The sequence below is a fragment of the Ruditapes philippinarum genome, unplaced genomic scaffold, assembly GCF_026571515.1.
Source record: "Ruditapes philippinarum isolate M1 unplaced genomic scaffold, ASM2657151v2 ctg2002_1_1_1_1, whole genome shotgun sequence".
NCBI lineage: Eukaryota > Metazoa > Mollusca > Bivalvia > Venerida > Veneridae > Ruditapes > Ruditapes philippinarum.
The window spans coordinates 83,966-98,756 of NW_026861522.1; the positions used below are offsets into that span (position 1 = coordinate 83,966).

Below are 14,791 nucleotides of genomic sequence, written 5' to 3' on the forward strand. Positions count from 1 at the left end.
TGTGATATGGCATAAAAGGCATTTTAAGAGGCAACTTTATAATATTATATTGTTCTTTAATATAAGTGCATGATGAATACGAGATAAAGAAAAAAGCATGATGTACAGTATCCCAATATTTATGATATAGGTTCAAACATTTTAAAGCTTAGCTTAACTCTGTAACAACTCGATTCAATCGTTATAATCTATGAACCGTATATTTCCTGACGTAAGTCGGTCTTATAAGGACCCAAATAGGTTCGCAAAACCCTGGCACTCGACTTATTGCCGCGAAAATGAACACAAGATCTTCATATGGCAAAATGTTATATCGATCTTAAGGGAAGGAAACATGTTTCTTTTTATCACATTATGATATAGATATTATATCTGTAAATAACTGTAAATATTGAATTCAATCGGACAATGCATGCATATACCACAAAAGAAAAGCTACGTTTTTTTCATGTTAACGAAATATAAATCATATCAATAAAAAAGTTTCGGAACCGTTTTTCTTCTCCAAAATTATATATGGGTACTGTATAAATCAGGTCAATATATGCAAAGGTCAAGGTCGCCAGAAATGATGAGATGTCCAGAGTTTGTCTGCAGTGTGTTTCCTACGTGCATGGAGGAATATGAAAATTACTTGACAAAGTTTAACATTACAAGGTTAAGTGTTATGGGCTAACTTCAGATCTATGTGAACAAGGTGTCAATGTCAATGCAAAGGTCAAATGTCAGATAAAAAAATGAAAATGTGAATATTGCGCATATATTTATTTTGAATGAGATGGGTTTAATGTAAGTATTCGTCATTATAAGATAAGGCATTTATGACAGCGTAATTTGTGACAATGGCCCTCTTGTTTTTAATATTTGTACGATTTTATGGCACCACGCGCCAGCCATACTCTCCTTCTAAATATACCCGTTGTAACATTCTCATGAGGCATTTATAATTAACAATAGTTAACGTTAAAGTAAACACCCGTAAAAACAGAATGAAATCAATTTCAATTTACACGATTGATTTTTCGCATGGAAACAGTGTTTAAGTTCTGTTTGATGGTGCTAAAATAATATCCGTATCAATTGGTTATAAAATATTCAACGCAAACATTTACCTATAAGTGCCAAATTAATTATATCTAAATATTTTACATCATTTTACATAACTGCATCTAGTGAACATGGTGAAGCGAAAAAATACACATAATTGGTTTTCGTTTTAAAGCTTTAAATTGATAATTCTAATTATTCTGCTATCTTATTTAAAATTGAAAGCAGTTCGGACTTTAACGACTAGTGAAATTGAAAATAAATTTTCTTACCACCAACAACAACACGAATTGTATAGCCAAAACCATTTACATCAACTTTTTTAATGTTTTAAACTTCTAAAACCGTTATATGTGAAGGTTAGGACCGAAATGTGATAGGGTACGCAACACCACTAACATCCAACCATCAATACCTACACAATCAAGACCAGGTTTAACGTGGGCTCCGTCTGTCTTACGTAAAATTTGAACGGTCCCTAATAACATCACGTTTTGTGACATGCATAAATCAACAAAGCAAATCTTCAGACCTGTCGAGTAAGTATTTTCCTTGGATACAGCGTAGAGCCCACTCAGACTACTCATCATTCGTTTCACCTGCTAGAACGATGTCATTTGCCAGTTTTGTTTTGATAATGAAAATACCAGGGCAGTAATTGTAGAAAGCTATTTTAAGTATTTCTTTCATTGCGCCATGAGTAATGCATAAAATATAAAACGAGCAATAACGGCGCAACGCTCCCTATTATACACTACTCCCTTCTTCAATTGTATACGGTATTGAAACATTCGACCGATGCGCAAGAGATTATAACGGCGCATGCTTGCGTGGTATTATCCGTCCATTAATGCATTTTTCTCCTCCTTTTATTTATAAATGTACCTGCGTGCACAGATTTATGCAAAATATTGACAGATCTTTTTTTGTTGTACTTTATTGACCTACTTTTTGAATAATCGTTGCTATGATGAACCATTTCTCAAACTGACTTGTTAGACTTGTTGATTGTTTAGATTGTTTACTCGAAAACATACCTTTAGGAATACATTTGTGATTCTCACACCGGAACTGCCACGGTTCACACTCATGGTCCTCGCATCCCTCTTCGTCAGACCCATCTCCACACTGGTCTATCAGGTCACAGGTTTGGAACCCGTACACGCATTTGTTATTCCGGCAACGGAACTGTCCGGGAGAGCATGTTGTAGCAGCTAAAGGTAAAAGTTTACATCTTTGTAATGATAATATGCAGCGTTACATTTTTTAACTTCAATTATTCATTTATTACTTCATTTTAGTGACAATTCTTCATGTAGCTTTGGAATCTTGTCTTCCTCCGATTGTTATATTTTTACTAGAACAAGGTAAAGCATATAACAAAAAAAAAATTCAAGCCCTTTGAACATTTTAATACTGCAATGTAAAGATTAAAGACGACAATTTGACACTTCAACTTACGGCATGTATCCGGTTCGTCTGCACCATCCTTGCAATCACGTGACCCGTCACACTGCCATATTCTCGGAATACATCTGTAATTCAATAAAAACACAAATGTGTAAAAGAACGAATTTTTTTCTCATGGAACTCTTATTAAATCACGAACATTTTATGGTAAATATTCTCATACAGTACTTTAAAGTACAGTAAGGGCAAGTAGACCTATCACTGAAGGTGATTAATACCCCCACCAGCAACTTGAACTTTTTGAAAAAAAAGTAGTCTGAAGAAAAATTTGAACACAAACTATCAACTGTGTACAAAGAAATATTTCAATTAATTGTAATCGCAACTGGGGTCTCGAAATAAGCTTGCTATACACCAAGTTTGATTACAATATCTCATTCCTAACTCTAGTTATTGTCCGGAAACCATTTTTCTATTTTTAGTAACACTGTAACGGTGACCTTGACCCTAGGGGGTCCAAATGCAATACCAACCCAGGTCTTCATATAAGCTTCCTATACACCAAATTAGATTACAATATCTCATTCCAAACTCTAGTTATTGTCTGAAAACCAATTTTCTATTTTTCTTAACAGTGACCTTGACCCAAGGGGGCCCAAATGCAATACCAACCCAGGTCTTCATATAAGCTTGCTTATAATACACCAAGTTTGATAATAATATCTCACTCCTAACTCTAGTTATTGTCCGGAAACCATTTTTCTATTTTTCTTAAAGGTGACCTTGACCTTGACCCCAGGGGGTCCAAATGCAATTCCAACCCAGGTCTTCATATATGCTTGCTATACACCAAGTTTGATTACAGTATCTCATTCCTAAGTCAATTTATTGTCTGGAAACCATTTTTTCTATTTTTAGTAACGGTGACCTTGACCCCAGGGGGCCCAAATGCAATACCAACCCAGGTCTTCATATAAGCTTGCTATACGCCAAGTTTGATAACAATATCTCATTCCTAACTCTAGTTATTGTCCGGAAATCATTTTTCTATTTTTAGTAACGGTGACCTTGACCTTGACCCCAGGGGGCCCAAATGCAACACCAACCCAGGTCTTCATATAAGCTTGCTATACACCAAGTTTGATTACAGTATCTCATTCCTAAGTCAAGTTATTTTCCGGAAACCATTTTTTCTATTTTTAGTAACAGTGACCAGGGGGTCCAAATGCAATACCAACCCAGGTCTTCATATTAGCTTGCTATACACCAAGTTTGATTACAGTATCTCATTCCTAAGTCAAGTTATTGTCTGGAAACCATTTTTCTATTTTTCAGTAACGGTGACCTTGACCTTGACCCAAGGGGGGCCCAAATGCAATACCAACCAAGGTCTTCATATAAGCTTGCTATACACCAAGTTTGATTACAGTATCTCATTCCTAAGTCAAGTTATTGTCTGGAAACCATTTTTCTATTTTTCAGTAACGGTGACCTTGACCTTGACCCCAGGGGGGCCCAAATGCAATACCAACCAAGGTCTTCATATAAGCTTGCTATACACCAAGTTTGATTACAGTATCTCATTCCTAAGTTAAGTTATTTTCCGGAAACCATTTTTTCTATTTTTAGTAACAGTGACCTTGACCTTGACCCCAGGGGGCCCAAATGCAATACCAACTCAGGTCTTGATATAAGCTTGCTATACGCCAAGTTTGATAACAATATCTCATTCCTAACTCTAGTTATTGTCCGGAAACCATTTTTCTATTTTTATTAACAGTGACCTTTACCTTGACCCCAGGGGGTCCAAATGCAATACCAACCAGAGTTTCCACATAAGGTTGCTATATACCAAGTTGGATTACAATACCTCATTCCAAACTCTAGTTATAGTCCGGAAACCATGATGTGGACCGACCGACGAACGGACCGACCGACCGACCGACCGACAAGCTGACTCCTATATACCCCCCCTAAACTTCGTTTGTGGGGGTATAATAAAGTACACTGAAGACATTATGCAAAAGAAAGCTATAAAACGCTGTTTATTCAATAACATTAGTACATTTAATGTAACAATATTTTTTTGCGACTAAAGGATTTTTTTGTGCCATGGTTACTAAATGAGATAAAATATCTTTTCATATTTTTAATTATTTTCATTCTGATCGTGTCACTGTTTAAGCACCCGGCCTTTTAATTTGCACGTTCTCCGCTGAGACGGCCATGTTTAAAAAAAAAAAAACAATGTCGCAGACGACAGGCCAGATTTCTTTCCGGGAGTAGCTGACGAGAGTTTACATTCCGTTAGCCCCAGTGTTCTTGCAAATTCAATGGATTGTATTTTTCATTTCAATAACCATAGGACAAAAATTACTCCTTGTTTAAAGCATTCACCTCAAAAATATTAAATGTCATGAAGTTATTTAATATTTTATGTGTTTCTATTTTTTTCAATAACATCTCAATATTATAGAAAAAAGATGACTGTATTTATCGGCTGCTGTTCATATCAAAGCATAATTCACTTTTTGTGGCTCATAAATGTCAGTAATAAGCTGTTAGCACTATGGTTATTAACTGAAAAAATATATATTCTAAACCAATTAAATTGAATTTCTTGACAGACAAGGGATATTATTCCCTATGTTGATCATTTCAAATGTCAAAAATTGTTGTAAGGCCAAATTTAATTAAATAAAACTAAAAGCTAATAAATTTAGAAGAATCCTTACAAAATATATTCCTTATATAAATTTATAACTTGATATCAAAATAAATGATGGAAGATCAGATAAAATCAGATAAGGTCAGGTCAGGTCAGGTGGTCGGGTCGGGTCGCTCTGCTCCGGTCAGGTTGTGTCGTCCGCTCCGCGCACTCGCTCGCTCACGCATGCACGCACGCACGCACGCACGCACCAACGCACTTATTCATTCATTTACTCACTCACTCACTCACTCACTCAAAATATATTACCTGTCGTCGGTCTTTCCGCATCTAACCTGAGTAATAGAACAGTTAGGTCTGCATGTGTGCATATCATCATCTAGCTCAAACTTGTCTGGGCATGCGCAAGTGAAATTATTTCCACCGGGCTTCTGAAGGCAAAGATGACTACAGCCGCCATTTTCTGTTCCACAAGGATTCGTTCCTGAAATGTTGAAATGTTGACTTTGTTGAAATATCTCTTAAAGAATGTATGAACATCTATGGTATTGTACAAAAATATGGCGCAGAAATCAAATTGCGAGGGGGAAACGTTATGAGCAAACATATAATGCTAACTTATATAAATGTTGGTGATAACATGGCCGCGTGATTACGGTAATGGCCGCGCCAACCGTTTAAGATGTTTTTGCTTATATTTCGTTATTTCTTTCAATATTTGAACAAACAACATAAACCATGTTCCTGGCAAATATTTTCCGATTCATGCGGAACGTAACTTTCCGTTGTAGCTATTTTACTTTTTCCTTTGTGCTTGCAGAAATGTTTCTATACGGCAAGATTTTGATGAAAATAAGCGGTAACACTGTGCGAGTATATTGGGAAAAATACAAAGCTACATTTTAAATTGGCAGATGTTTGCCTGATACATGCTTATTATCAAAATATTGAAAAATTATAACGAAACATTAGCAAACTACCTTTTAAGTAAAAACAAATGTCACGTGACCATCATGCCTGGATTACAAAGGATTCATCTGGATAAAGTTCATTTTTCTTAATAAATGTAACTAAGAAGAAAAAGCTTACCTAGTTTCTGTTTTAGTGGATGGAAGACATGTATATCCATTGGTCTATGTGTTGTATTAAGTAGACTGGTGAAGTTTTCACCAGTGTATTTATTACATTTCTCTATAGTAAGATGGTTCCAGTCTGTCCAATATACCCAGTCCTCAAATACAGCAATAGCAAATGGGTGGGGTACATTCCTGCGTACCACGTGTCTGTTTGAACCATCTACGTTCGCATATCTGAAATAAGGGGAGTCCGTCGCTACATATGAAATATGAAACTGCACCTTGCAGTTTTTTACGAAAGCAGTAAAAGCAAAACAATGTGCCAGACGAGCAGGGCATTTATTTTGTAGTAATTTTACTACACTCCCAAACACCGGTTTAACTAGCGTCAAATTTTCAGAAAGTTGTATCTGAACTGGCATATCTTTATCATATGACCTCCATTTAGATAGCATACGAAACGTCGAGCTCATGCCCTGACTTAACATTTGTTTATATATATCTATACTTAATAAGCGACATTTGATTTAGAACTCTTTGACAAGGGCTTAGAATACCATTGCGAATTAGTGCATATAAAAAGACACAATGACATGCAAAACCAAATTTGTTTTATATAACTAATGTTTTCTTTGAATGCTAAGGATGCAGAGTAGTTTCTAAACAAGCTGAGTATCAATAATCTGCAAGCAATGATTCGTTGCCCGTTTTAATCCATGAAATCAGATAACTGTTTATATGATGAAACATAAATTTCATAAAATATATTTGAATAAAGCATGTAAAATATACGTACTCTATCCAGTCGAGATGAGCATCAGCCCACCATAATCTATTTGTTTCATAATCAATCGTTAATGCGTTCGGCCAACCCAATTTGCGCTTAATAACTATGTTTGGTTCAGAGCCATCTAGACCAATAGAACCAATGTAAGATTCCTTAGACCAATCCGACCAATAGGCATAGCTGTAACAAATATTCTTAAAATAACTAACCAAAGACAAAAAATGTAGCATATATCATTGAGCGATGTTTAGTAGATTTTAAACATAGCTGAAAAACACTTCATCATTTCTGTACACCATCTTTAAATTTAAAAATGCTATATAGTATTAAACAATTGCTTCTTTTGATTTAAATAATTAAACATAAATTTGCAGCAGTCGCGTATAAAGATAATACCGTCCAATCAAAATCGGCGTTACAAACAAGCTGTAGTATAAATTTCGCAATTACCCCGTGAATGGGTTAACAACCAGAGCACGTGGTCGTCTTAGAATACTCTTCTTCAGTAAAGTTTTAACACTCGTACCATTCAGTTCTGATACAAACATGGCTATTCTCTTGGCATCTATCCAATATAACTTTCTGTAAAAAATAATTTGAAAATCACCATTCATTTTACAACATTTATTTCTGGAAATAACATATTTATACTTTAATCATAATCGTGTATGTTTCGATATATTATGAAACAAAAAGATGAGTTTACTCTTTATGAATTACTATGAATTACATAAGCAAATGAAACTTGTATCAAAAAAAAATCATTTTAACATTTCTGTAATTTGATAAAACATATTATAATGCAAAGTACTCTTTTTAAAATTATTTTTGATACTCAAGCTTTACTATTTATAGACCGGAGGTTAAATTTTCTATTTTTAGAAAACAACAGGGCCAATAATTACCTCGCTACCCAGTCTATCGCTAAACCTTCAGGGGACGTAATTCCTTTGTCAATTATTGTTTCCGTTACGGAACCATTGATTGTCATTCGCTTGATCTCTTTAGCCGTGACGTCAGTGAAATATAACATATTCTCGTCGTACAAGATGTCAAGAGCAACAGCGTTCCCAAAGTCGTCTGCAATTCTCTGATAACTTTTGCCATCGGTTGTAATTTCCCGGATGTAGTAACGGTTTGTGAATATAAGCCAAGGTGTTATATCTAAAATATGTATAGTTCATTGCATGATAATATGATAAATTTCAGTATTAATAAGGTATATCTGTTATCATCTTATTTTATATCTACATCACCTTAACAGAACACCCATTATATTATCTATTAAAGGTATTATACTATTTGAGTAGTGCAAACAAATATTCAATACTTTACTTTATTGAAGATTGAATACTGATTCAGCCGGTGCTGGGGGGGGTCGTGAGATATTGTATTTTTTTTTATTATCTCTCATGAAATGAGTTTTACTTTTAAACTATGTTTTCATAACTATTCAGGGCTCTCCCATTTTTCAAATTTTCATAAACTACCCCAACCCCCCGCGTCACAAAACAACAAAAAACAAAAGGCATGAGGCATAAGTATATGAATTGAATTTACAATGACATTTGAAACATACTGTCAATTCGTTTGCATGTCTTCCCATCTAACCGTTTCTTGTAACCGTCGTTGCATTTACATATATAGCTGCCCTGTGTGTTTATACAATCCTGACTGCAGGCTCCAGGTACCGATAAACATTCGTCTATATCTAGATAAATAATAAAAAATATGGCCGTTTGTTTTTGCTTAACTGCAGAAATGACATAGTAAAGCAAGATTTTTTTCCTAAATAACAGAATGAGCTAAATGGAAGTAAAATATACAATTGTTATCTAGGAATGACGGGTGGCGATATTATGAAGGCATCATTACACATTGGCTAAAAATATTTACCTTAGACAGGCTAAGTATAGTCGCCGGTTTGTAATTGCAACGCCAGTTTTGCAAATTCAGCAAACATTTTTACGCGCTTCATATGTATAAACAACTATCATACATCATTTTAATAACTTACAGGTTACAAAGCGAATATGTTTTGTTTTCATAGCTATCTTTGTGAAAAAATAGGCGTCGGCCGTGGTAAATGGAGTTTGCCATGGCAAAATTGCCCAATGGCAAAACATTTTTGCCAATATTTTCATAGATTTTTTTTCCACAATTTAAGAAACCTATTTGATGTTATTTTCAGACACGCTGTAGGAGCAATTGATTTGTATTAAACTAAAAACTCAGATTTTATTTTTTTATTTTTGCCAAACCAAGTTTGAAGAATAATTACAATTTTTTTATATTTTGACTACATTGAATGGATAAAAGTCTGTCGAAATATAGTTTGGTCAATTCCCTTTCAGGACAATGGTGTGGATTAGTTATTTGGCAAAATCTATTTAATTTAACCATAAATAACAAATATTATACCAGGTATTTTGTTTGTCTAAGAATTAACAAAGGGTACATGGCTTTTCTTTCAAATTTTGAGGACATTTTTTTTAAATTTTATTTCGTCCAAAGCTCACTTTAGCACATAAACTGTAGGAATTTTTTGACGTAACGACTACTCAATACCACCCGTTCAATTATTTTATTTTATATTATTATTAAGATATGTTATTCAATTAAACCTGCATGCCTATAGTTGAGCAGAACTATTTCAAGAAAGACAACATTAAGCAGAAATATAGAAAGATTTAAAGAAAAGTCTACATATTTTCATGTTCAAAATGCAAGAAATAATTTACATGTTATATGCAATTAATGAATTTAATGACTGATTTTACATGTTTCTATTGTACAGTAAGAGCTTTTTTTGCTTATTTTGATCTAGTTTTGATAAATTTCGTAGATTTTAAGTGCCGTTTGCAATGTGTAAATTACTTTCTTTATTCCTTTAACAAATATTTTACTTTCAAATACATTTTAATAGTTTCCATGAAAATTAGCATCAATACTGAGACATGCTGTTTAAATAACCGTCATGACCTTGACTGGCTATTAACAAATAAACGTTTACTTCTTTAGAAATAGGGAACATGAATTTTATAATGTTAAATAATGTTTCTAGAGAAATATTAGATGCTTATTACCTTAATAAGTAGCCATCAATGTAAAACAAATTGTCATAAAAGTAGCAAAATGTAAACTAAATAGTAATTTTGCTTCCTTACAAAATACTGTAATTGACTATAACAGTACTTATTGCCAAAAAGCAAATGATTATTTCAGTAATTGACCAATGTGTAACGTTTTGGATTCTATAAAAGAACATCAAAATTTTAAAAAATAATTGAGAAATAAAAATAAAAGCATTGCTGAGGCATACTGGGCCTTTAAGTATAATTATGTATTTTAGCAAAATTTTACCTGTACATGACACTTTGTCATCCAGTAGTTTATAGCCAGGGTTGCATTCGCACTTATACCCAGACTTGAGGTCCACACATTTCTGGGAGCACATGTCGGTACTGTTAGACAAGCACTCATTTACACCTTCAAAAGCAAAGAAAGACATATATCGTAAACGTTATTTTTTACTCAATTGAAGAAAGATATAGATATCGAATTTTATACACATGTAGAAATCTTGAACGTTAGTTTTTATTCGGGTAAAAAAGATATAGATATCAAACATTGCTTTTTAATCAGAAGTACAAAGTTACAATTATGGCATCGAAAATTGCCTTAAGTTCAAATAGAAAGATACATAATATATATATATATATATAAATGTTCCTAAACGCTCCTTTTAATTCAGAAGTTTGTTTATTTACTTATTTTTTATTTTTGCTTTTTAAGCCAATTTTATCATTTTTTTGTCATTTAAATGTGGCCAAAATTAAACACAACATCCGAGATGATCAATTGTCACGTAAAAAGTTTGCCTTTCCCGAGAATCGAAACAGTGACCACTGGATCACCAATCCGATAGTCTAGCGGTCGGGCGTCAAAACTGTAGACCAAGTGGACAATACATTTAGGACGCTGATGACACAGGCAAGTATACTTTGAGATAACTTTTTATAGAAAATGATCAAAACTCTGTAGACTTAGATATCCAGTCGCTTACACATTGCTGACCCCATTTCCCCATCCCTACCACAATTCCCAAACCCATCTGCCGTCTCGCTAGTCAAACAATCCTTATACTGGAACATTGTATGGACTGATTTCACAAAAAAGCTGAAGAAATCGTAAACATGAAACTGTAACCTACATTAGTGTACTCATCGTCTTGCGTTACACTTTACACTTAATAAACTAATAAACAACGTAAATCCTTGCTTAATTGGGGGTTGACACGCTAACCACTGTCATTATGCCTTACACTAATTAAATATATCGATAACCGCATAGAAACTTTATACTAGTTAAGAAAAAAAGTAAGACAAAAGTACAACTTTTTTTAGAGCAATACAGTGTGAAATTATTAAAATGACTCACTATATTTCAGAACTTAACAATAAAATAAATTGATATTAAAATATGTTTTATAAAATTGCGGCAAAATGTGCTTATTTGCTTTTAGTAGAAGTATTCCTTTTTTGGTGAGTTATCAATAAGTTGCTTATCGTTCTACGGTATGAAAGTAGCGAATTTTTGCTATAAAAATAGAAGAAAGTTCAAACAAGTTTCATTCTTCCCTATGATAAAATTCACAAATAACTACTTTTAACTTTTCAATAGGTAATTAAAGGTTGTTAAAATCCAAAAAGTTAAGTCGAACGTTTAAGCTTTAAGTATAATCTAAAATTAGAGAATGGTGCAAAGTGAAGAGGTCAAAGACAAAATAGTTAACATAAATCGTGCGACTTCTTATCATCTTCCATAAGTATAAATTTTAAAAAAAAGTTTTACCACACTGCTTTTCATCCGACCAATCATTGCAATCTTGTTGTTTATCGCAAACAGCTGATTGGTTAATGCATTTACTACTGTTGTAACATTGAAACATGCTTTCTGGACATGTCATCGCTTTCTTATCTAAAAATAGAATTATCTAAAATCAGAGCACGTGACTGTAGTTTATTTAAAGAACACCAATCAAATAAAAGAAACAACTCTGATCTATTTATAGAACAAAATGTGATTTTGAATGGTTTTGTATTTCTTGCTAGGAAATTTGTAGCTAAGAAATGAATATCTGCCATGAATCTCTTGATTTTTTCAATAATTGGTTGACTGATTCGTTCAAAGAACAGCTCTTATTAATTATTAACCAGAGTTTGATGCGCTTATTGTTGAATGAGGAGAAATGTACTTCGGCTAAAAGCTTGTCAATTAGGGAAAAAGGTTTTAAATCACAACAACAATAGCAATATTCCTAGTGTTCCCATAAAAAGCTTTGATGTAGTGGTTTTTATATATTAACTCATGATGTATATTTCTCTTAAAACACAAAACATTTCTTCGTAAATAAATAAATGATAGAGTGTATGACAACATGCCCATTAGTTCAACATTCTTGTCGGATAATTTGTCTCTTTGAAGTATTTGTCTACAAACAAATTCGATAACTGCATTATCTTTAATGATTATGTTTTGTCATTCAGTCTGCATCCTAAAAATAATTTTATAATATTTTTTGCAAGTTCACGTCGGCATATTCTTTTTTATCCAGACAATAAAATTTGCTTGAATTATGTATTTGTTTCCTTACAATGAATGAAACTACCATTAGAAGCTATGGAAACAAAAGCAAGTACATTGTAGATAAAAATAGAAGGACATGTGTTATTTACAAGGTCTGTAAATGAAATATAACGGAATGGTCACCATGGCCCTTGAGCCCCCTCTAACACCGCTATTTATACAGCGGTGTTCAACTCAACACTAAATTTGGAACCAGTGACTGTGTAACACATACTGTCAATCGATTCCATGGCCCCCTAGCACCGTCATTTATAAAGCGTGTTCAACTAAAAACTAAACCTATTGGAATCAGTGACTGTGTAACACGTACTGTCAATCGATTCCATGACCCCCTAGCACCGCCATTTACAAAACGGTTTTCAACTCAACACTACACCTATTGGAATCAATGACTGTGTAACACATATTGCACATCGATTCCTTGACCCCCTAGCACCGCCATTTACAAAACGGTTTTCAACTCAACACTAAACCTATTGGAATCAATGACTGTGTAACACATGCTGCAAAAATATTCCATTACCCCCCAGCACCGCCATTTATAAAGCGGTATTCAAGGCTATATAACACATACTGCACATGGATTCCTTCTCGTCTGAAAAGTCGAGACAGTCGTCCTCTTCATCACAAACAAAATGGTCGGGGATACATTTCTTGTTGCCACACATGAATTCATTTCCTTTACATGCGCTGTATACTACAACGAATAAATTATAGCAAAACATTAAAATGTTTTCAAAATATGAATACGGAACGAAATAAAAATTATTATTCTTAAAGCTACCGAATCAAATTTCATGCGTAGCATACATTTCCTTAGAATTATAAATTTGGGAAACGTTTCATCAATGTTAATTGAGACATCGAAATGTTAAAACGGAAATCTTTGAAAACATTTTATCCGTAATAAAACTGTAAAGGACATATTTTAATATCATTGTAATAAAAAGAGATTTTTAACAGTGTATTTTACAAGTAACACAATACTGGATAATATTGACGTCACTAAGCATATAATGACGTCTAAATTGAAGCGTCATTTGAGTAATCAAAACGTACCACATTCTTTGCCTTCGTCCGAGCCATCTGCGCAGTCCTTCACGTGGTCACATTGAAATCTAGCCGGTATACAGTCACCGTTAGCACACTGGAACTCAGGAACGCTGGGATCGCATGAAGGGGCGGTACATCCCCTCTCGTCCTCCCCGTCTGTACAATCGGCAACTCCATCACACAGCTGAAGTAAAAAAAACGTAGAAGGTAGGGTTGCAAAAATTGCAGGGTTTTCATTGGTTTAGAAAATGGCTTTTGTGTGCGTTATCATATTATATTACACTTTTCGAAGTTTTTATACCGTAAATGTGTATCTTTTATACCTATGTGTAAACAGCAGACATTTAAATGATGTAATTTTATGCGTGACGTGACGCTAACATTTAGCGGTATTTAACCGTGACGTAGATTTTACAAAACCAGTTTTTTACAAGCTGACTGCTGCAGGTTATTTGAAAAGTTGTGCAAAAATGTGTTACACCGACTTTGACAGGTTATGCTTTTAAAACTGTCGTTTGCAATTTGGCTCGGGTTATATAAGAATTTTGACTAATAGTTTATTCCATATAACAAGTAACTAATCATATTAAGGTGAAAAGAGATTAAATTTAAATATACCTGTCTGTTCGAAATACAAAGGTTTTCTCGAGGTGTGTGGTTTCTGCATAGGAAAGAACCTTTTTTGCATGTGGATTTTTCTATACAAAGCACAAAACATAAGTCATGTTTTTATTATGTCAAATTCTGTAATAATATATCAAGTGAGTGTTTAATGGTTCACAAACTAGAAATAAATCATATAACCTTAATGGAATTTAAGTATTTTCAAAAAGAAAATAAAACATTTAATGAAAAACAACTTTACATGCCTCATAATTTATCAACGTAACTTCAAGTTTCATATTTATTCAATTATAAGAACTTGGTAAATAATTCGGCAAATTTCGTATATTTCCGTGTCTTCTGGCGATTGAAAAAGCGTTAATATGATCCTGACCATGTAGAGAAATCTTAGTCAGGCTCACTGCTTTGTCTATAATACGAGGTATGAAAAGTTACCGAACTTGTCCGAATCTCTACATGCGATTAATGGAGGTCCGT

The 14,791-nt window shown here is 33.7% G+C and overlaps 1 protein-coding gene across 1 annotated transcript in view; it reads right to left on the reverse strand.

Annotated features, from left to right (window-relative positions):
- Positions 1-14,791, reverse strand: part of LOC132715922 (low-density lipoprotein receptor-related protein 2-like) — a 155,495-nt gene that overhangs the window by 44,149 nt on the left and 96,555 nt on the right. The window contains 13 exon segments of the mRNA XM_060699036.1: positions 2,085-2,261; positions 2,509-2,582; positions 5,435-5,609; positions 6,215-6,435; positions 6,998-7,168; positions 7,439-7,570; positions 7,894-8,152; positions 8,568-8,699; positions 10,352-10,477; positions 11,843-11,968; positions 13,212-13,334; positions 13,697-13,874; positions 14,309-14,388. Coding sequence (XP_060555019.1) covers positions 2,085-2,261; positions 2,509-2,582; positions 5,435-5,609; positions 6,215-6,435; positions 6,998-7,168; positions 7,439-7,570; positions 7,894-8,152; positions 8,568-8,699; positions 10,352-10,477; positions 11,843-11,968; positions 13,212-13,334; positions 13,697-13,874; positions 14,309-14,388 — 1,974 coding nt within the window.